Raw genomic sequence first — 21,098 nt, 5'->3', positions numbered from 1 at the left:
ACCACATATTAAAATTGACGTGGGCCTGGGAAAGCCTGGGGCAATGAATGAAACCCCTTGTCTGGGCAGCTGCTCCTTCCCCCTGGCCTCAGGGTTGCTTCTCCAGCTCCCCTCCCTGCCTGGGCTCCCCTGCTCCCTGCGAAGAAGCTGCTAGTTCATTTCACTCCCATGAGAAAATCAAAGGTCTGTTTCCATCTGAACAGCATTCTATTTTAAAAGAATACATATGCAATAGAAAGCAGCCCAGGGTCCTTAGGGTTGACACCTAAGAAGAAACGGAAACTGAAAAGCTGTGACTTAGGAACAGAAGAATGAAGGGGTACAATTAGTGATGTCCATTTGATATTTAAAATACAAAGAAAGTTAAACACAGTCACCATTTTGGACATATATTTTATTGTTTAGAAATTTCCACCAGAGCTATCATGAAGTACCTTTGTCAGGAGACGCCTATGAGAATCCAGACTGGAAAACGGACATGTAGGCCTGTCAGCTCTTCCTGCAAATTCAAACATGGGAACAACCAGTCTGGCCACAAGGTGCAAGGTGATGGACCACCACAGTATAGCCCAGCATCCCCCCAACTCCCGTGCAGACCTAGACGAACAGCAGAAAACTTTACAGGTATAGATTTAAAGTGCAACCTCAAATGACAAACAACTTGCTCTGGTGGTGCCCAAACAAGACACCACAATCTTCAGAAAATCAAATCTATCATGATCAGAGTTTCTACCTGAATCAAATTAACCTCCTAAACCAGCTAGCTGACCTTATTAAGTATTTACTTATTTTTAAATGCAAACCAAATGTATATGGCATCTGTTTTAAAAAATCATGTAAACGTTGCAAAGTTTTTAGGGGTTACTTATAATCTGAAGAGATTCATTTAAAAAAACTACTGGACTTGTTAAAACTACAAATACTAACCCCAACTCCCCCCATGAAAAAAGCAGTTGTTACAAAAATATAGAAAATATACTAGCTTCTACTATTTAACCTTTCCACCAGAAATCTCACAACTCTGGGACACATCCTGGCTTATATACCATCAGCAAGCACAAGTGCAATTTTCTCGAAGTTTTAAGGAAGAAAAAGTTCTAAAACATTCCCTTTGTTATTTGAGATTGTGGCTACTTTCTTCATAGGGACTGTGATGCTAGTGGACGGGGCAGTCTGAAGTTTCCTATTGCATCCCATGCATGGACCTGGCGTGGGGATTACAGGACGAGGCTGCTTTCAAAGTTCATTCATTTAGCCTCTTCAGATTTCTCTCTTCAGTCCCTTCAATTCCACTTTAGGACTTGCTGGATCCCCTGACTCCTGAGCTGGCCTTGGCTTCTCAGGGAAACCCACCAAGGATGGCCCAGAGAAGGATAAGAGGCCATAAGCCTGCTGCGGCCTGTAGTGCCTACTTCCGGCCTGTAGTGCCTACTTCCGGGGAGTGTGGGTCAGGTGCCCCACCAAGGTTTGCTCATGGCAGGGAAGCTGCAGGCTTGGGGGATGATCCCCCACCCCTACCCCAAAAGACGACTGACGCTATGGGACAGTCTACAGAGCCTGGGAGGGGAGCCAGCAGCAGACATGGAGGCAAAACACTTTACTCATAGAACACTTTGATAAACTTTGAATCGGATCACATGTACAGAGCAGCCAAGCTACCAGGCACTTGGACCAATTAAGAGCTAGGATATGGACCAAATTCCGCTTGGTCCAAACAACACACACTGCAGGAGGGGCATGTGGTCTTCATGTCCCTAAGGATACCCTCCTTCACTAGGACATTTTCAGTTACCTTGTTCTACTATTGCCTAAAAGCTCCCTGATGCCCTTGGGTGAGGCTGGCTGTTGGGTAACAGTGGGATAGATCCACACACCATCAGGCAGAATCCCCCACAACTGAGATATTGCTGGGCTGATGAACCCTGTGCCCCTGGAGCTCACGGAGACCTCAAGATGAGTGTCCCAGGCTAAGAAAGCTCAAGAGAACCCTTCACCTGAAGCCCTCCTGGGGGCAGAGTCCTCACTACCTGCTGTGTGCTCCCAGATGGAGGCCTGGTTCAACTTGGAGCCTGGCTCACACCCACCCCTCCCCTGCAGGACCTTCTGGCCTTGACCACAGTCCCCACACCCACCACCACCTCGCCTGGCATCCTTGTGCTGCTAGCCTCACCATCCTAGTCTGAGAGCAGGATGCCTGCCTCCAGGTCAGAAGGATGGGCCCTCTCTGGGCCTCCAGTGGACTCCAGGCTCTCCTGTTTGAAGGAATAGATTTTCACACCGCTAAGGGTTTTATTTCACAGATTATGGCGGTGAGTTTGGGATTTCCAGTCCTCATCGCGGTTAAGTTATCAATTTCCTGATGCCTTGTTTCTGCAAACCTGAAGCAGCTCACCCAACACACCCAGGCTGTTTTAAACCCCAAATGAATTTTCCACAAGCAACAACAACAGATTTGGAGAACACTACCACATATACGCTGAGCAAGTCCCCTCTACTTTGGCTGCATCAAAAAAACAGGGCTTCTGAGGCATCCCCAATTCACATTTGCTCAGAAGAGAGGTGCTCCCAACATCAAGGCACAAAGAAAGAAGTCTCCTGGGGCAAAATGACGATGAAAGCGACCAGTGACCTTCGTAAGGCCTGAGGCGGAGTCGCTGGGGGAGGTGAGTCTGGGCTGGGCTGGACGGGCATATCAGGAAGCAGGCCGAGGGCCCGGTCTCCCTCTGGGGCCCGAGGAGTCCTCATGCGTACTTCTCCAGGAACTTTATGTGAAAGTCCTTCACCTTCTGTAGAACCGTCTTTAGTTTCTCCACTGGAGGAAGAATGGTCATTCTGTCAGGAAGGAGAACAGCACAGTTGGACACGAATTGCTCTGGAGAAGGGGAGAGAGGTGAATCTGGCAGGTCACTCCTCTATCTGCAGCTGTGGAAGCCACACTGTGCAGGCAAGCTTCCTGAGGAGGGACAGGCCCTGGACAGCACCTGTTGAACCACGTTCCCTCATCATTCACATATTTTTTTAGCCAACTCATACATGTGAACAAATGCAGTAAGCTGGTGGCGGCATCTCAGCTTACTTAACCCATCCACCAATAATCATAGAAGGCCCACCCAACACTCTGACGGGTGCACAGAACTTTTCTCTGGAGCCGCCCTTACTCCTGCTAGACAAGCCTTTTCCATCTCTGCTATCAGTCTTATAGGGAGAACTTCCAGTCACAACTTCCCTCCATAGGAATTTCCATGTTGCCATGGTAACTAACTCCTCTCTCCAATCCTGGCAACCTGCTTTCCATCCCTAAGGGCAGCTCTCTGTGAGCCACAAATTGCCAAGAAGCCCAACTAGGGTGGAAAGGCTATCCATGCACATTCGTCCACTGAGGGGCACTGCCCATGACCTTCACTGACTCAAAACTTGGCCCCAGGTGCTAAGCCCAAGACATTTCTTTTTTTTTGACATCTGCTGCAGGAAACATTGGAGAGGCTTTTCAGAACAGAACTGGCCTTGGTGGGAAGCCCTGGCTGAGCTGTTCAGCTGGCCTGGTAGAGTCCCATGCCTGTGAAAGGTGGCACAGCAATTCCACCGTATTTCAGAGGCAACATCTCAGCAGGTTTTTGGCTCAGTGGACAAGCGGCTGAGCTCCTGGATGCAGACTGATACATCATGGAGTTGAAAAGGGACAAGGGAAGAAACGAAAACACAGCACTGGGAACACTGCAAACAGCATGTGATAGATGGAGGCAGTGGAGGGGGAGCCAGGGGTCAAGGAGACGACCTTGGAGTCCACCCACAGTCTTTCTTAGGCCCTGTGCAGGGTCTCAGCCATCTCTGCGGCAGGACAGAATGGGCGTGGGATGAGGGCACAGGGGCTTCACACATCTCAGTCTCTGAAGTTGCCTTGCTGTTAAGAAGCCGGTTCCCCAAGACAAACCAGGACCCGCCCCCCTGGTGCAGAGGAAGTGGTACCTGAAGTGGTAGGTGCCTTCCCTCTGCCCGAAGCCGCTGCCAGGTACGACACAGATGCCCGTCTCCTCCAGGAGCTTCATGCAGTAGAACATGTCAGGGGCCATCTTGTGGGCCTGCGGACACGGGGCAGAACTTAGGAGCCATTCCCGATTTCACACTGCACAGACACACCACTACGATCTCAAAGCCCAATATGCTTGCCACGGCGGGTTCTTTCCCGTGGCCGGGCCCCTGCGCCCTCTCTTCCTGCGAGAAACAAGGCAAGACACTGGGTGCGCAGGCAGCTGGGGCCGGGAGCAAAGAACCCAAAGGCCGCTTTGGGACGGCTGTGGGGCTTCTGCTGCCCCCTAGGGAGCGCCAGCCCGAGTCCTATGTGCCCTGCCCCCACACAGTAGCTCCCCAAGCATTGGCCTTGGCCTCCTATACACCAGGCCAGGGCCCTGAGGTCTGTGCCCAGGGGAGCCTTAAGGAACAAGCCTCTCAGGGGCCCTGCTGATGGTGCTTCTCACACTTCAGTTTGCACAACCAGGCCACCCCTTAAATAGATTCTCAGAATCAGGGATTCTGATTCAACAGGCTGAGGGACAGGGCCAGATTTTGAATGTCTAACAAGGTAGGTTAGGGGGTGTGAGGACACTTTCAGAGATATGGCTCTGGCCCTTGATCTTCAAACCACGGTCAGTGGAACCACCTGAGAACTTACTGGAAATGCAGAACCCTGGGCCCCTCCACAGACTTCCTGAACCAGAACTGACATTTTTAAAAGGGTCTCAGGTGATCCATGTTCACATTCAAGTTTGAGAAGCTCTACTGTAGGGTATGGTGGCCAGGTGGAGGAAAGACAGCTCTTGATGCTTCTCCAGTGTCTGTTCAGTTTTAAATGCATCACCTCACACCTGGGTCTGACCTCATGCCCACCCCATCACCACAGCTGCTGCAGGGCTGGTCTCCAGGAGCCTGTCATCTTTACACATTAAGTACCATCTGACCAATGGATACACCAAGTTCAGAGCCTCAAGGGCCAGCACTTGTGCTCCTCGAGGCAAGAAAGAGTTCCAAGTGAACTTGCTGAGAGAGCCAGCCCAACCCGGCACCTCTGACCTGAGCTGCCTCCATGGCTTTTGCAGGGATGAAGATTCGAGGAAAGGCGTACATGGCCCCCATCAAGGGGTTGCAGTGAATTCCTGGGACTTGGTTAAACATGTCTTCTGTCAGTTTAGCTTTTTTGGCCAAATTACCCAAGACGGACTCTTTCTCCTGAGGAGACAGAGAAAGCAGAGGAGTCAGCATCTCCAGACACTGAAAACCATCCCTTCAAACTAGGGCATCCAGGCAGACTGGTGAAAGGCAAGCTGTTGTGTGCTTCAGCAGCAAACCAGGGAGGCGGGCAAGACACGTGTCCCTCTGCAGAATGTCCTCCACAGACACTCAGCCCAGGAGGTTGCCACGGGCCCTGGGCAGGGGCACACGAGTCACAGGTAGGTCCCAGGTAGCTTGTGTCATGGGTTCTATTCTCATACCAAGATGTCATTCCTGAAAACAAGAAAAACCAGTCCCTCCCGATCAGCCTGAACGGACTTGGCCCTGGACAGAACATTCTAGAACATGCTTCTAGAAGACAGCCCCACCATTTGATTCTGGGGAGCTACCCTTTCCCCGATCCACGTGATGTGTTGGGGCACACAATCCAGGCAAAGCACATCAGTGACAGGCTGAGAGCCTGACACGTGTCCAAAGCTGGAGCAGGCAGCCCAACACTTGTGCAAGCGCTGCTGGACTGGGAGGTGAAGCGGTGTGCCCTGTGGACGAATGAATCAGCAGAACACAGCATGCACGCACAGGGGAACGTTACCCCGCCTTCAAAAGGCGCACATCTGACACACGCCATGACAGGGACAAACCTTGAAGACATAGTGCCAACTGAAATAACCCAGCCACAAGACAAATGCTATATATGAGGCACCTAGAGTGGTCATACTCACAGAGACAGAAAGTAGATTAGAGGTTACCAGGGGCTGGGGAAGGGGGAAATGAGGAGTTATTGTTTAATGGGTACAGTTTCAGTTTGGGAAAAGGTTCTGGAGATGGATGCAGGTAATGGCTGCACAACGTGAATGTACTTTATTCACTAAACTGTTCAGTCAAAAAAGATCAAAGTGGCAAATTTTATGTTCCGTGTAATTTACCACAATTTAAAAAGACAGATTGTGAATCTAAAACAGCTGGGAGCTGACTTCTTCAATAAGTTCCATTTTTGTTTAAACTTATTAGAGTTGGGTTTTTGTCACCTGCAGTTGAAAGGGTCTGTCTGCATCACTTCAAGCTGCAAGGACATCTGGTTCAGCCACAGGCAGGTCTGTGGTCTAGAATCAATGGCATGCTCATCCATTTCCCCCTTTTACGTTAGTAACAGAATCATCAGCCCGCTGTCTGCCCCCCATGTTCTCAGGACACAAAACCATTCCCTCTGAGCACCTGCCCATCCGCGGTGCTCACAGGTGAGGAAGAGGAAGAGGTGCCCACACCTAACTGTGCACAGTCCTCCCACTTCAAATACAGCCCCGCTACATCCGGAGACTTAACCTTACTGGGGTGGGTCAGGCACCATGTGGAACTACAAGTGTGCCCTGGAGGTCATCTGGAGAGAGGCTGGCCATGGAGACCATACATGGTGAACGCTGGCCACAGCAGTGATGCAGAGAGGCCACGGGACGCAGCTGACTCACCCTGCTGAACTGCTCGAAGGATTCCTCTCCTGGCACCGGGGGGTTCACAACGATGTCCATGGCAGCCTGCCCAGACACTGGTGGGCACAGACGCACCGAGAGCAGCTTCACCAGCTGGCCCTTGATTTCAGGGTGCAGGTTGATCACCTCCATGTAGCCTCCTCTGTAGCCACACCTAAATTGTTGAAGCAGGAGAGAGGACCCACCAGTCACAGAGAGACCTCTATTAAGTGCACCCAGCCGGCCAGAATCTCCTGTAACCAGCCCCATGTCCAACCCTGAGCTGCCAGGTATGGCCAAGTTCTTGCCAGTGGAAAGTGAATAGAAGTGATATGTGCAAATCCCACATCACTTCCTTAAAAGCATGCTCTCTCCTTCCTCTCTCCCACTTCCTAAGAAAGGCAGACACCAGAGCAGGCAGCCTCAGTGCTAGAGATGATGCCGCATGTTGAGAAGACAGAGCCAGCCCAGCAGCCTATCTTTGAATGAGCTCGTGGGGCAGAACCAGTCCTGGACTCCCCCTGCCTCTGAATTGTTATCACAGAGATACACTTCCACCTTGTTTGAGCCACTGTAGTTTTTTTTTTTTTCCCTGTCATTTTCTTGTTTTTGCCACTCTATTTTTTAATAGAACAATAATTGCTTTACAGAATTTTGTTGTTTTCTGTCAAACATAGGTACACCCATGACCCCTCCCACCTGAACCTCCCTCCCATATCCCTCCACATCCCACCCTTCTAGATTGTCACAGAGCCCCTGTTTGAGTCAGACAGCAGTTTCCCGTTGGCTATCTATTTTACATATGGTAATGTAAGTTTCCATGTTACTCTCTCCATATGCTCACCCTCTCTTCTCCCCTCCCACCGTGTCCATAGGACAGTTCTCCGTGTCTGTTTCTCCACAGCCACCCTGAAAATAAATTCATCAGTACCGTCTTTCTGGATTCCATATATATGCGTCAGTATGCGATATTCACATTTCTCTTTCTGACTTACTTTGCTCTGTATGATAGGCTCTAGGTTTGCTCACCTCATTAGAACTGACTCAAATGCATTCCTTTTTATGGCTGACTACTTTTATAGGTATGTACCACAGCTTCTTTATCCATTCATCAGTTGATGGACATCTAGGCTGCCTCCATGTTCTAGCTATTGTAAACAGTGCTGCAATGAACACTGGGGTACATGTGTCTTTTTCCATTTTGGTTTCCTCAGGGGATATGCCTAGGAGTGGGATTGCTGGGTCATATGGTGGTTTTATTCCTAGTTTTTTGTAGTGAGCCATTATACTTTGGGTCTGTAAGTCTTCTACGGTGAGCCACTATACTTTGGGGCCTTTTGGTTATAGCAGCTTAGCCTGGCCCCTAACTAGTATTATACCAGCTCTGCTCCAAAGGGTCATGTGATTAAGGCCAGGCACCCCTTGCATAGGTTCAAGAAGTGGGCATGTGAGCAGCAATCTGAGGATTTTGCTGCAACTTTCTGATGCCTGAAAACAAAGCCAATCCAAAGGAAAGCAGAGCAGGGAATTCCCTGGCAGTTCAGTGGTTAGGACTCTGTGCTTTGACTGCCAAGGGCCCTCGTTCAATTCCTGGTCAGGGAACAAGATCCCATAAGCTGCATGGTATGGTCAAAAAAAAAGGATAAAGAAAGAAAGAAGAGAAAAAAAGGGGAGGGGGGTAGGAAAGCAGAGCTGGGAAAGAAAACAGGACAAAGCCAGGAGTAGAGAAAGAGACCCACTGACATTTTTAAGCCCCTGATTCAACTTTACTCCTTGACTTTTCACTGATATGGATTTTAAAAAAATTTATTTATTTTTAATTGAAGGATAATTGCTTTATAGTATTGTGTTGGTTTCTACCAAACATCAGCGTGAATCAGCCATAGGTCTACCCATGTCCCCTTTCACGTGAACATCTCTCCTTCCTCCACCTCTATCCCACCCCTCTAGGTTGTCAGCAAGCCCCGGCTCGAGTTCCTTGAGTTACAAAGCAAATGCCCATTGCCTGACTACTTACACATGGTAATGTATGTTTCCACGTTACTGTCTCCATACATCCCACCTCTCCTTTCTCCCCCCAACCCTGAGCTGTGTCCATAAATCTGTTCTCAATGTCTGTGTCTCCATTGCTGCTCTGCAAAAAGGTTCATCAGTACCATCTTTCTAGATTCCATATACATGTGTTAGTATCCAGTATCTCTTTTTCTCTTTCTGACTGACTTCACTTTATATGTGTTTTTTTTAAACCCTCTTTCATGTTGAGTTTCTGTTACTTATTGCCAAAAGGATCCTGACTGATACAGAGTCAAATCTCATGAAAATAAGCTGAAATCATTAAAAAAAAAAACAAAAAAACAACAACCTTTCAGAACCAAATCCGCTCCATCAGCCACACTTTCTGTAGCTATGCTTCCTTCTCTGGACTGTGACTGATAACATTCAGACTAATGACCACAGAAATAATGGCATCAGCTCCTATCTTCCTCTGTATATGCACCACACCCACCCAACCTCAGACCACCTGATATGATGAGAACTCAATAAAACACTTTTGGGATCAGGCTGTAGACTGAACCGGCAAAGACAGATCCCCATCTGATCCATCAACTGGCCTTTCTAAGGCAGGAAAATAAATTCTGTCCTCTTGGAAAGGTTTTCCATAACAAAAGTTGAAAGAAGAATCTTTCTGCTTTACTCTCTGCTGATGAGCAGAAAATCAAATTGGGTAAATCAGTCTAATCCTAAGTAATCAAGATCTATGGGCAACAGGATACCAACTCAGGTTACCAATATCCAGGGCAATTAATAACACAGAGGGAGAGTCGGGTAGGTATGTAATAAACACACTTGAGTTTGAACAATGAGTTACTAGAGAACATGTTTGTTTAAGAAAAGCGGTATACAACACACAGAAGTTTAGCAAGGAGGCACCACAGCCACCAGGGTAAACCAGAAAGAACAGCATAAATCAACTCCTGCCCGCAACAAAACAGCCAAGAGCAGCTGGGCAACCATCCCAAGGGGACAGCTCCCTTGTGTGTGTGAGTGTGCTAAGTCACTTCAGTCGGTGTCCGACTCTTTGCAACCCTATGGACTGTAGGCCGGCAGGTTCGCTACTCCATCCATGGGATTCTGCAGGCAAGAATACTGGAGTGGGTTGCCATTTCCTCCTCCTGGGGATCCTCCTGACCCAGGGATTGAACCTGTGTCTCTTACGTCTCCTGCATTGGCAGGCGGGTTCTTTACCACTAGTGCCACCTGGGAAGCTCGCTTGACCTGGTCAATATATTTTTTGAAGCTTCATAGTTACACTGGCCTCCAGACCCTCTCCCCTACCCTGACACCTGGCACATAGTAGAACTCGCACAATGCTGGGGAATGAATGTCCTTGGCTATAAATGCAGGGGCCTATCCATCTCAGTCTAGTCTGCAGGTTCCTCCTCTCCTCCCCTGACTTTTAAGCAGTGACAGCCGGGCCCAGTCCCTGGACCTCTTCTCTATCTACACTCCTCTCAATGAGATGTCTAGGCTCGGAGATGTAACTAACAACTCAAATACTGACATCTTGCAAACTTCAATCTCCAGCTGGATATCAACCCTGAGCTACAGACTCACATATCCATCTCCATCTGGACATCCAACAGGCATCTGCAAATTTTACACATCTAAAACCAATGTCCAAATCCCGCCCCCCAAACCTGCTTCACCCACAGACATCCTCATCTATTGAGGGCAACTCTATGCTTCCTGTTGTGTGAACAAAAAACTTGGGAGTCATCCTTGACTTCTCTCTCTCACACCCTCCTTTTCATCAAGCAATACCCATCAACTTCACCTTCAAACATACCCAGGATCCAACATCTTCTCCCCATCTTTACCCTGGTCCCTAGTATCTCCCCTGGACTGTAATAGCCTCCTGACTTGAGTGCTTGCTTCCTTTCCTGCCCCCATCACGCGGCAACCAGGAGAAGTCATACCTCTGTGCAAACCCTCTAAGGGCTCTCATCTCATTCTGAGTAAAAGATAACCTAAGTAGCCCAGGTGATCTGGCCTCCTGTGACTTTTTGGTCTCAACTGCTGCCACTTTCCCTCTCACTCTTTTCTAGTCTCCTTGCTGCTCCTCGAGCTGCTCCTTCCACCTCAGGGCCTTTGCAGAAGCTGTTTCCTTAGATGTCTGCATAGCTCCCCCCCTCCCCTCCCTGGGTCCAACTCTTTAGTGACCAGACGCTGCCTCTTTGCATTCCTACCTCTTCTCTGATTATTTCTGTCCACTTGATACATCATGTTCATTTGTCTATTGCCTCTGACCTCACTACAGCATGACTCTGTGAGGGCAGAATGGCTGTGGTTTGCTCACTGCTGTAACCTCACTGCTGAGCTTCTGAACTCACAGCAGGTGCTCAATAAATATTGGCTGAATGAATGAATACAGGGTTGAAGCTGACGCTCTGGCCCCATAGGTCACGGGGTGCTCAGGCAGGGTGCATACAGAACTCCTGCATACAGAGCTTGGCCACTGGCCTGACAGCACTTGTCCACTCCACCTGCCACCCCTGGCCCGCAGATTTCAGTCAAGTGTGAGAGCAATAGCGACAGGCTGGCAGAAAACACTAGGGTTGGAAGCTGCTGTAGGTCCTGTATTCATTTGCATCACAGCCTTATTTTACATGAGCCCTTGCACAGGGGATGCCCTCACACCAGTGCGCTCCCCTCGGGGAGACATGGCCTATCTCCTCCTGCTTCTTAGATCAGCAGAGGCTGTAGACGAGAGTAGCCACCTCTCGTCAGGGTGGAGAAGCAGTGGGACCAGGCAGGCCCAGGAGCAGCGGGAGGGAGGCGGGGGCCCACATACTCGCCCATGTAGCCCTTGGAGGTGGAATGGAAGGAAGCGAGCTCCACGTTGCTGGAGTACTCAGGCCCCATCTCATAAAGCACCTTCTTAAAGGAGTGGAATTTGCAGTCCGGGGAGTACACGTTGTCCTGGTACACCTGCAGGAGGGGACAGGACAGGGACAGTCAGCCAAGTGCCCCAGAAGCTGAGCCACCCGGCTGTGGCCCAGCGAGGGCACAGGGGCTCTGGGACAACCTGCAGCCAGGGCTGCCTGCTGTGAAGCTGGCCTGAGATGTCACCTCTAAGCCAGATGTGCCCGAGGGAACCTTCCAGAACAAGCAAGGCCGCGGAGGGGAGGCCACGGGCTGGATGCCCACTGGATTCTCCCACATGAGCCCCACCCAGTCTCCAGATCTCCTTTCTGCCTTACGTGCCACTGACATCACGTTACCCTGCCGGCCCGAGCAGGCTTTCATCCCAGAGCGTGATGCTCACCCCGTCAATAAGATGAGTGGTGAAAGCAGTTCACGGACCTGTCCTCTGACCTCCCCATCTGAAGAGCTAACCGTGCTCCTCAGCGCTTCGCAGCACTCACCCAGCTTTCCATCCACCATCACCGTCATCCTCTCCTCCCTGGACTGAGCAGCGCCTACACCCCTTGTCCCTCCCCGTCTATAGTCTAGCAGGCAAGCGCTCCATCTGCCCTTGGAGATGAACTTCCCATGCCCAGTTTGGAGACCAGGGAAACCGAGGCTCTCTGAGGCGCTGTGGGTCAGCAGGAGGGTCAGGCCAGCTCCATCTTCAACAAGCCAGGCAGAGCCTCCTCCCCTCCCCAACTCCTCCATGGCCTCTCCCTCTCCCCCTCATCAACCCCTCCTTGCTTCCCCAACCTTGAGGGAAGAGGTTCATGCACCAGGTCATTCTACTGCCCCTTCTTTCCTTTAGAAATGAAGATTTCCGTCTATCTGCTATTAATCACAGCTGTGATTTGGTGGATAACCTCTGTGTAGGGGGGTGGGGGTAGGGGTGGTGCTAAGGAGCAAAGAAAGGAAGCTCATGTGCTAGAAGCTATGACTAACCAGAAATCATGCAGAAATGAAGACGTGAAAATAGGATTTGACAGGTCTTTAACTTCTTCTTGCTAAGCAGGAAAAGAATGGGCAGGTTTGTCTCCAGATCTAGGGTTTAGGAAGCAGCGATTCTGGGGTTGGTAAGATTCCCCTCCTCACAGAACACTGCATTCAGCCCACCCAGCACCCACTCTCCCTTCTTGAGAAAGGGGCCCTTGATTTGCTTCAAGGAACATCCTCCCCAGCTCTCTATCTGCAGGTTTGGGGGCATAGGGGAGAGCCCCCAATCCTTGCCTAGGGCCTGGTCAGTTTGCATATTGCAACCACTGGGCCAGAAAAATTGGTTCAGTGATGGGTATTTGACCTAAACTGCACCAGTGAAGCTTAATTCTGAGCTTTGTTGAAATGACCAGAAAGATAAGCTCTCTTTCTAGGCTGGGAAGATAGCAGGCCCGTGTTTGAAGCCAAGGCAGCAGGATAGAACAAAAGGAGCTGGAAGATATGATTCGAGTCCCTGGATCCAGCCCCACTCCTGAGACCCCACCACCGTGTTAAGTTTAAAGTAGTTTGGGTTAGATTTTTGAAACTTATAACCAAGATTCCAAACCAATACGGGATGATTTCAGTCACAGGCTCACAGGTTGCTTAACACTGAACATCCTCAACCTTGTTAGAATCTCTCCTCTGATATCTGGAAAGTTCTCTTGTCTATAGAACAACAGACCTGGCTCCCTCCCCCAGAAGAGAAAGCACACCCTCCCCTCTGACAGCCCAGGCTGCTCTTACCTCATCAGCCAGGAGAAAGAGCTTCTCCTCCCAGGCAAAGTGAATCACATCTTCTATGCACTTTCTGCTCTGCACCTGACCTAAAAAGTCCCAAACAAAAGCAGAAGGGAGGTAGTCATGGTGTTTCGATTGTCCCTAGGTGAGAATTCCAACCAGAATCACTCAGATGTCTGTGTTCCCTCATGATCTTACAGGACCACCCTCCCTAGCTGCTGTGAGCCTCCAGGGAGCCCCTAGGGTCAGCTCCGTCCCTCTGATTCACTTAAGCCAGGTATGTGGAGGGAGTGGTGTTTCACACCCAACTTTCTCGTTATTCTTCTCAGAGGTGTGTGTGTGGGGCGGGAGGAGGACATATGTGTATTATATTCTGTGCCAGAGGACAAAAAGACACGGACGTATCATAAACAGCAGGAAAATAAAACTGAAGGAGTTAAATCATTCAGCCCCGCTCCCCTCCTTCGCCCACAGCAGCCACACCATGAAACGTGCACTGACCACACCTTCTGCCCACACACGCCCAGGGACAAGGTCTCTGGCCCAGCACCTCAAAGCCGGCACCCAGGGGGCCCTCCCTGGTAAGCACAGTGGAAGCAGTTCTAAATGAATGAATGGGCCTGCCTACCAGCTCTGGCTTCTCCAGTGACCACGTGGGAGCCGCGCCTGCTGAGGACGCTGGCAGGCACCCACGGTGTCCCTGCCAGGGTCTCCCTTCAGGGCTGGACGCAACACTTCATTCACCTTAGAGAAATGAGTGCCGGCAGCAAAATATTCACCCATCAGCTCACAGGAAATACTGCGGGTTTCAGTGGGGAAAGGAACAAACGCCACAAGGTAGAAAGAAACATTTTCCCAGATTTCCCGAGGCCCACGATGTGGCCCTGGGATGCTGGACTCGCTCACACAGCTTCAGAAAAAGTACTAGGCAGGCTTGCTGATGCTCACGAAAGACATAATGTGCACCTATGGGTGTTACATATGTATATATCTACATGTGTATGTATGTGCACATGTATTACTGACATATGTATTTACATCTTGATGCAAAGCAGTATGGAGAGTATATTACCTTTTTGTTAAAAATAAAAATAACCATATTCTTGTCCATGTAAGAATAACAAGACTAAGTCTTAGAAAAATATATTGATGTATCTTACAAGAGTATGGTATGATTCAGCCAGGATTTTAGACTTAAACTATCTAAGCTACAAACCAGTTCCTTTACTAAGGGACCAACCTGTCTCCTGCCAAACAAGGGCCAAGCAGGCTTCCTATGAAGCAAGCTCACGCTCTGGGAGTTAGGAAGGGCAGCAACTCTGGATGCTACAAGTAACCAGCTGCTGTTCCCATAGGCAGACAGGGGCTGTCCATTCTGGCAGCCTGTCCTGCCTACCACATGCTCCTGGTCTTCCCTCCCAGGGCTGCGATGCCACAAAGTGTACCCTGTTAGAATGCAAGCAAAGGTTTGAGCACCCAGAGTATCAAACCAGGGGTACATAATGCCAGTTTAGTTCAGTCGCTCAGTTGTGTCCGGCTCTTTGCAACTCCATGGACTGCAGCACACCAGGCTTCCCTGTCCATCACCAACTCCCGGAGCTTGCTCAAACTCATGTCCATCAAGTCGGTGATGCCATCCAACCATCTTATCATCTGTGATCCCCTTCTCCTCCCGCCTTCAATCTTTCCCAGCATCAGGGTCTTTTCCAAGGAGTCAGCTCTTCGCATCAGGTGGCCAAAGTATTGGAGTTTCAGCTTCAGCGTTAGTCCTTCCAATGAAGAATCAGGACTGATTTCCTTTAGGATGGACTGGTTTGATCTCCTTGTAGTCCTAGGGACTCTCAAGACTCTTCTCCGTAATGCCATGGGGAGGGCAAGGGCCGGGCCTCAGGAAGCCCGCAGCTCAGGAGAGGAAAGACCTGCTGTGCACAAATAATCCCCCATGTGGATCGATGCAAACTGTGAGACAAGGACAGAGTTTATTTCTCCCGAGTGCCTGGGATGAAGCAGTCACTCAGAACAGGCCTGCGGAGCAGGAGGAGCTGCATAATCTCCAGAGGGCAGGGCATGACTGTGCCCAGCATGGGGAGACATGTGCGCACCCCCGAGGAGAGGCAGCTCTGCTGTAGGCCCTAAAGACTCAGTAGGGGGCTTCCAAGCACCCCTTGCCAGAGGCCGGGCCAAGGGAATGTCCTACACACTAATGGGGATACCTGTTGCTTGCACCAGCCCAGCATCCTGCCCTTCTCTGAGCAACAGCACGCAGCTGTCCTAGGGGAACTCCCTCTCTTTAAACTCCAACAGGGACACAGACCCAGCCAATCAGCCTCAGTGATTTAACTAGGTCAGGCGCGGGCAGGTGTCCCAGTGTGGTCCAACAGAGTCTGGCCTGGGGCTTCGGTTGAAACCAGGGGCGAGGCTCCCTGTGGAGGATGCTCAGCTGCTGGGCACTGACTGGACCTGCGGAAGGCCACTCCCAGGACAGGTGCTTCCTGAGGAGGATTCCAGCCCAGAGCAGAGCTGGGTCATGGCCTGAGGTTCCCATGACAGCGACATTGATTCAAGTGTGCTGCCTTACCCTGGACTTCACAGGTCCACTCCCTTCAAGCCTCAAGGTGAGTTTCTGTCCTGAATCCCAAAGAGCCCTATTAGCCACTAATATTCCACTCCATTTCGACACCTTTCAGACAAAGTGGTCACACTGTGTGGTCGACGAGATACACGGTCATCACAGGTAGGTCTTTATTTTTCATCCCCCATCTTCCAACAGCTCCTTTTCACACATTAAGACCCCAGAGGGGAACTGCCTGGTAGTCCAATGGTTAAGACTTGATGCTTTCACTGCTGGGGTCCGAGTTCAATCCATGGTCAGAGAACTAAGATCCTATGGCTGCGTATCACAACCAGAAACTAAAAAAAAAGCCTCACAGAGCAAAACCAGCCTGAGCCTGCTCGTAACTTATTTTTTAGAAAAACTGCTTGTTCTTGTAGTTCAGTCGCTAGTCTTGTCCGACTCCTTGCAATCCCATGGACTGCAACACACCAGGCTTCCCTGTTCTTCACTATCTCCCAGAGTTTGCTCAAACTCATGCCCATTGATTCAGTGATGCCATCCAACCATCTCATTCTCTCATTCTCTGTTGCCCCCTTCTCCTCCTGCCCTGGATCTTTCCCAGCGTCAGGGTCTTTTCCAATGTGTTCGCTCTTCACATCAGGTGGCCAGAGTATTGGAGGTTCAGCATCAGCTTCCAATGAACATTCAGGGTTGATTTCCTTTAGCATTGACTTATCTGATCTCCTTACAGTCCAAGGGACTCTCAAGAGTCTTCTCCATCACCACAGTTCAAAAACACCAATTCTTCAGTGCTCAACCTTCTTTATGGTCCAACTCTCACATTCGAACATGACTACTGAAAAACTGCTTATATTAATATCATACTCACATGACTCCCACTTTGACCCCAAACAGGAAAGTCTGGTGAAGTTACTTCTCCCCAGACAGCCAGGAGAAGATTTATGTAAGTTTCTGGTCAAGAAGTTGCCAAGCCTATGATATAAACTAGGTATACAGAGTATTTCCTAAGATATAGGACCTACTACTCCAAGTTTGGGGCTAGTAGCATCAGCATCACCCAGGAGCTTGTTAGAAATGCAAACTGTCAAGTCCCACTCCAGCCTAATTATATCAGAATATCGAGATGTAGGGCCCAGCAGTTTTGTTTTTAACAAGCTGAAGTTTTAGAAGCATCATCCTAGGTCAGTGTTTCTCATCCTCAGTTACATAGAATATTGATGCCTGAGCCCCATCGCCAGAGATTCTGGGGTGTGGCCTGGCCTTTGGCATTTTTAAAAGCTTACTTTTTGATTCTAATGTGCAACCAGGATTGAGAACCCAGCTCTGTCATTTTCCTACAGTACCCTGGTTAGGTCCCTCACCCCTTCCCCCAGGCAGTCGGTGTAAATAAACTAGGCGAGCAGCTGCACCCATTTTCTGCACCCAGGAATTCAAGTGGAGCTTTCAGCTGATCGAAGCATCATTTGATGTTCCCAAGGAGCAGATTCCATAATCAGCTCCACCACGCTTTGGCCCTGACCCAGTTTATCTCAACAAAGGAGGAGAGAGGAGCCCTTGTTCTCAGCATCCAAATAGCATCTGGGGCACATGAAGCCAGCAGCCTGGAAAGATCAAAAGAGGCAGAACTGTGCATTTTTTTGGTGTGAAGAAAAATATGCAAAATTAGGAATGCTTTCCAACTTCTGGAAACAGGTTTTTTTGGTTTGTTTGCTTTTGTTTTTAATATGGCATTTCCTTTTCAGGCCTCAAAGTACACAGCAATGCTGTGGCAAAGAAAAACAAAAACGCACACACCAGCAATCTAAAAACTGGATCAGAAAAACAAGTAGGAGTAAGGGTAAAATTAGGCCTATAATTAATGGTGATGGTTTGTGTGTGACATCGAAGAGCAGGTTCTTTGTACAAGGAAGAACAGGAAAAAGAACTGGTCTTAATTACAATACAACCCTGCCCAGGAAAAGGCCTGTATTTGCTCACCTCCTAAGGTGGCTGGCGGCCAACTTTATGGTATTATGTTAGCAAATCTGGAGTTGGATTTGGAACCTGGGAGCAAAGAGGACTTCATTATTTCTTAGCTCTTTAGTGTCCGGACATCCAATACACCAACCACCCTGCTCCCCAAGAAACTGGCGAGGAAGTAAAGCAGACCTGTGGGGTTCCCGGGGTTGATGATGCACAGCACCTTGGGGTTGCAGTGCTCTTTGGCCTGCTGCAGGGCCCGCCGGAGCTCGTTCACATTCAGAGCCCAGCAGTTGTCCTCATCCAGGTAATAGTTCACCTGGATGGCATCGAGTTCGGAGATGACCGCTGAGTAGAGTGGGTACTGTGGGATGGGGATCATCACGCCTGTCCGTGACTTGCCACCCCCGGAGACCAGGATCTTCAGGATTGTCTGCAACAGAGAAGTCATGTCTTACAGGGCCATTACCACTTCCCACCCCCGGGGGCTGAACAGCGGCAGAAGCCGGAAGACCCCAAACCCCGCCTTTCACCATTCACCCAGTGCCTGCCTCCAGCGCAGCCCCATGTAGGTTTCTAAACTCCCCTGAGTCTACTTCTCATCTGTAAAATAAGGTTTGCTATGAGAAATAGGCAAAATGTTTTAAAGTTTTTAGCACAATGCATAGTACCTAAAGGCTTGATACTTGTATTTTTTAAAGAGATCTTTTAAAGAAGTAGCCCACCAACTAGGCCTGTCTCAGAATTATTCTGACCTCACCCCTGAAACCCATTCTATATGTCTGGGGTGGAGCCCGGAATCTGTCTGGTCACTAACTTATCAGAGCCCAAGACTTGGAAAGACCAGTGAACAAAGAAGTGTGAAAATGGGATAAAATACCCAGTTTCTGCCACCAGGTGGCGCTTCAACCTGGCTGTTTCCAAAATTGAATGGGCCCTAAGTTCATAGGATTCCTGAGAAATCAGGCCTAGGGAGTACTGTGGGGCATTACAGGAGGTGGCAATAATTTACTGAAATAAGCCCAAACTTTTCTGGGTGAGTTTTACTCTTCTAAGTCTTACATGAAGACTTAGCTCCTTTCTCAGGCTCAGTTCCTTGCTACAACAATGCTAGTGTAATGGCCTGATTCTTTTCACTAAATCTTAAAGACTCTTCCCCACACCCGCCTCTGTAACCCTTACCCATACCTGGGCTTCTCTGGGAATAGAGAGGCGCCATGACGGCAGAATACAGTGGAAGATGCTGTGGCTGGGGGCCTGAGTCCAACACTAGAATCTACAATGCCTCGAGAGGCTCTTAACAGCAGGCAGGCCACCTAAGGTCTCTGGGCCTCCGTTTCCTCCCGGGCTCAAGGAAGAGTTTAATGCACCTGAGAGGCTTCAGCAAAGGATGAAATCATTTAATAAACATCCAAAACAACAGCCTTGGAGGTCAAGAGACACAGACAAACATAACTTATTACAAGAAGGGTCCGAAAGGACAAGCTCCCTGATAGGGAGGACAAGTGAGCGGACGGCCCCCAGCATTGACTGGGTGCGGGGGGAGGGTGCTGGAAGCGAACAGAGGCTGCAGGTGAACCTCAACCCTAGGTTCAGCCCCTTCTCCTATGGACCCCTTGATACCAGCCCCTCTTCACCTCATCCACAGCTGATGCCCAGCCCAAGCCGCCTCTTATCTCCTAAACACTCTCACATCTATTATGCCCCCTCCTGCCACAGTTAAAGCTTAAGAACCTAAATCTAATTATGACCCTCCATCTGCTTCAGATCCTTCAGTTCTGAAGGTTCCCACGGCTCTCAGGACAATACTTCAGGACTCAGGCCCCACCTGCCTCCTAGCAGGTTGCTGGTAACTGCCCCTCCCCATTGTGTTTGCCCTTGCAACGCTCCATTTCCAAACATGCAGCCTCCTTCCAGCCTAAGGCCTCGGCATATGATGACCTTCTGCCCTGAATCTGTCCCTCTCCTGACTCCGAGTTCACATCTACGCAGTCTCCAGATCTCTATCTGCTCAGCCTTCCTTGGAGAAACCTTCCTGCCCTCACCAGCCCCAGGTCAGAGTTCCTGCTGCTCCCTTTTGTTAACACTTTGCCCTCATCCAGAAGAGAAACTGAAAGCTCGCGATCTGACATGTATTTATGTGCTGAGAGTGCTAGTCAGATCCAGTACTGATGTCTAAGCAGAGACCAAATGTGTCTGGTTCCCCACGATCTCTCCAGCACCTGACATAGTGTCTGGCAGAGGAGAGACACCGTATGTGCTGAGTAAGAGAAAGGCTGATGATGCCAGAAAGATGGACACCCTCGAATGGCCCGTGACTCCTCCCAGCTGGAGGAGGGAAACCGAGGCTGCAGGAGTGTCCAGGTTCACAAAGACTGAAGGCGGTAAGGACCACAGGCTACCAGGCTGGGGCAGACAGCAGGGAGCAGAGGGTGGCCAACCTCTCTGCCCAGGCCTGTCCCCCTTTAACAGCCCACAGGCTCATGCATCGGCCCTAACGTGCAAGGCTGTTCTTGATGTGGGTGAACAGTGAACAACGATGAGCCGTTCTGACACGTACAGAAATGCCGTCACTAGCTCCAGTGGTCAGGTAAATGTTATCCGGGTCTGCAGGTACACCGCCATCTCTCCTGGTGATGTAGGCAGCTACATCTTCACGGATACAGTTGACGCCCTGGCTAGCACTGTAAGACCCTGTAAGACAGCAAGCAAGACAGTGACTAGAAGGAAGATCTGGCTCCATACAGTCTGAGATATCCGTATAATTAACTGGGGGTAGGAGGGTGGGGGAGGTCAAGGAGTCTCAGTGGCGCCCTATTCCCACTGCTCTAGGTTCTGGAATTGTGGCAAACTGCTTAACCACCTATCTGGGCTTTATCCACTCATCCTGTTATCCATCCACCTACCCAAGTGTCTGCCCACTCATCCAACCATTTGCTCATCTGCTATCCATCCATATCCATCCATTCATCCATATATCCACTCACCTACCCATCTGCCCTTCTGTTCATCTACCCACCCACCCACTCATCCATTCAGTATTTACTGAGAACCTACTTATATCTCAAGCATTATTCCAGGCCCTGACTTCTAACCAGTTAACTGGTGCTCACACCTGCTTTACCCACCCTACTGGGATTTACATACCTTCCATGACAGTACAGACCATTACAGTTGGGACTGTTATGCTT

General features: G+C 49.8%; 1 protein-coding gene across 1 annotated transcript in view; it reads right to left on the bottom strand.

The window, feature by feature from the left end:
- Positions 1–376: 376 nt before the first annotated feature.
- GPT2 (glutamic--pyruvic transaminase 2) overlaps positions 377–21,098 on the bottom strand; it is a 34,251-nt gene continuing 13,529 nt past the window's right edge. Inside the window, exons 5-12 of the mRNA XM_043898376.1 lie at positions 20,468–20,601; positions 18,097–18,340; positions 13,380–13,459; positions 11,545–11,681; positions 6,693–6,867; positions 5,068–5,223; positions 3,967–4,079; positions 377–2,832 (exon numbers count right to left, since the gene is read on the bottom strand). Coding sequence (XP_043754311.1) covers positions 2,742–2,832; positions 3,967–4,079; positions 5,068–5,223; positions 6,693–6,867; positions 11,545–11,681; positions 13,380–13,459; positions 18,097–18,340; positions 20,468–20,601 — 1,130 coding nt within the window. The 3' untranslated portion in view covers positions 377–2,741. The remainder of the gene's footprint in view (positions 2,833–3,966; positions 4,080–5,067; positions 5,224–6,692; positions 6,868–11,544; positions 11,682–13,379; positions 13,460–18,096; positions 18,341–20,467; positions 20,602–21,098) is intronic.

This window comes from Cervus elaphus, chromosome 4 (assembly GCF_910594005.1).
Source record: "Cervus elaphus chromosome 4, mCerEla1.1, whole genome shotgun sequence".
Classification (NCBI taxonomy): domain Eukaryota; kingdom Metazoa; phylum Chordata; class Mammalia; order Artiodactyla; family Cervidae; genus Cervus; species Cervus elaphus.
The sequence above is the reverse complement of the archived record's forward strand: the minus strand, read 5'-3'. Positions and strand labels throughout refer to the sequence as shown.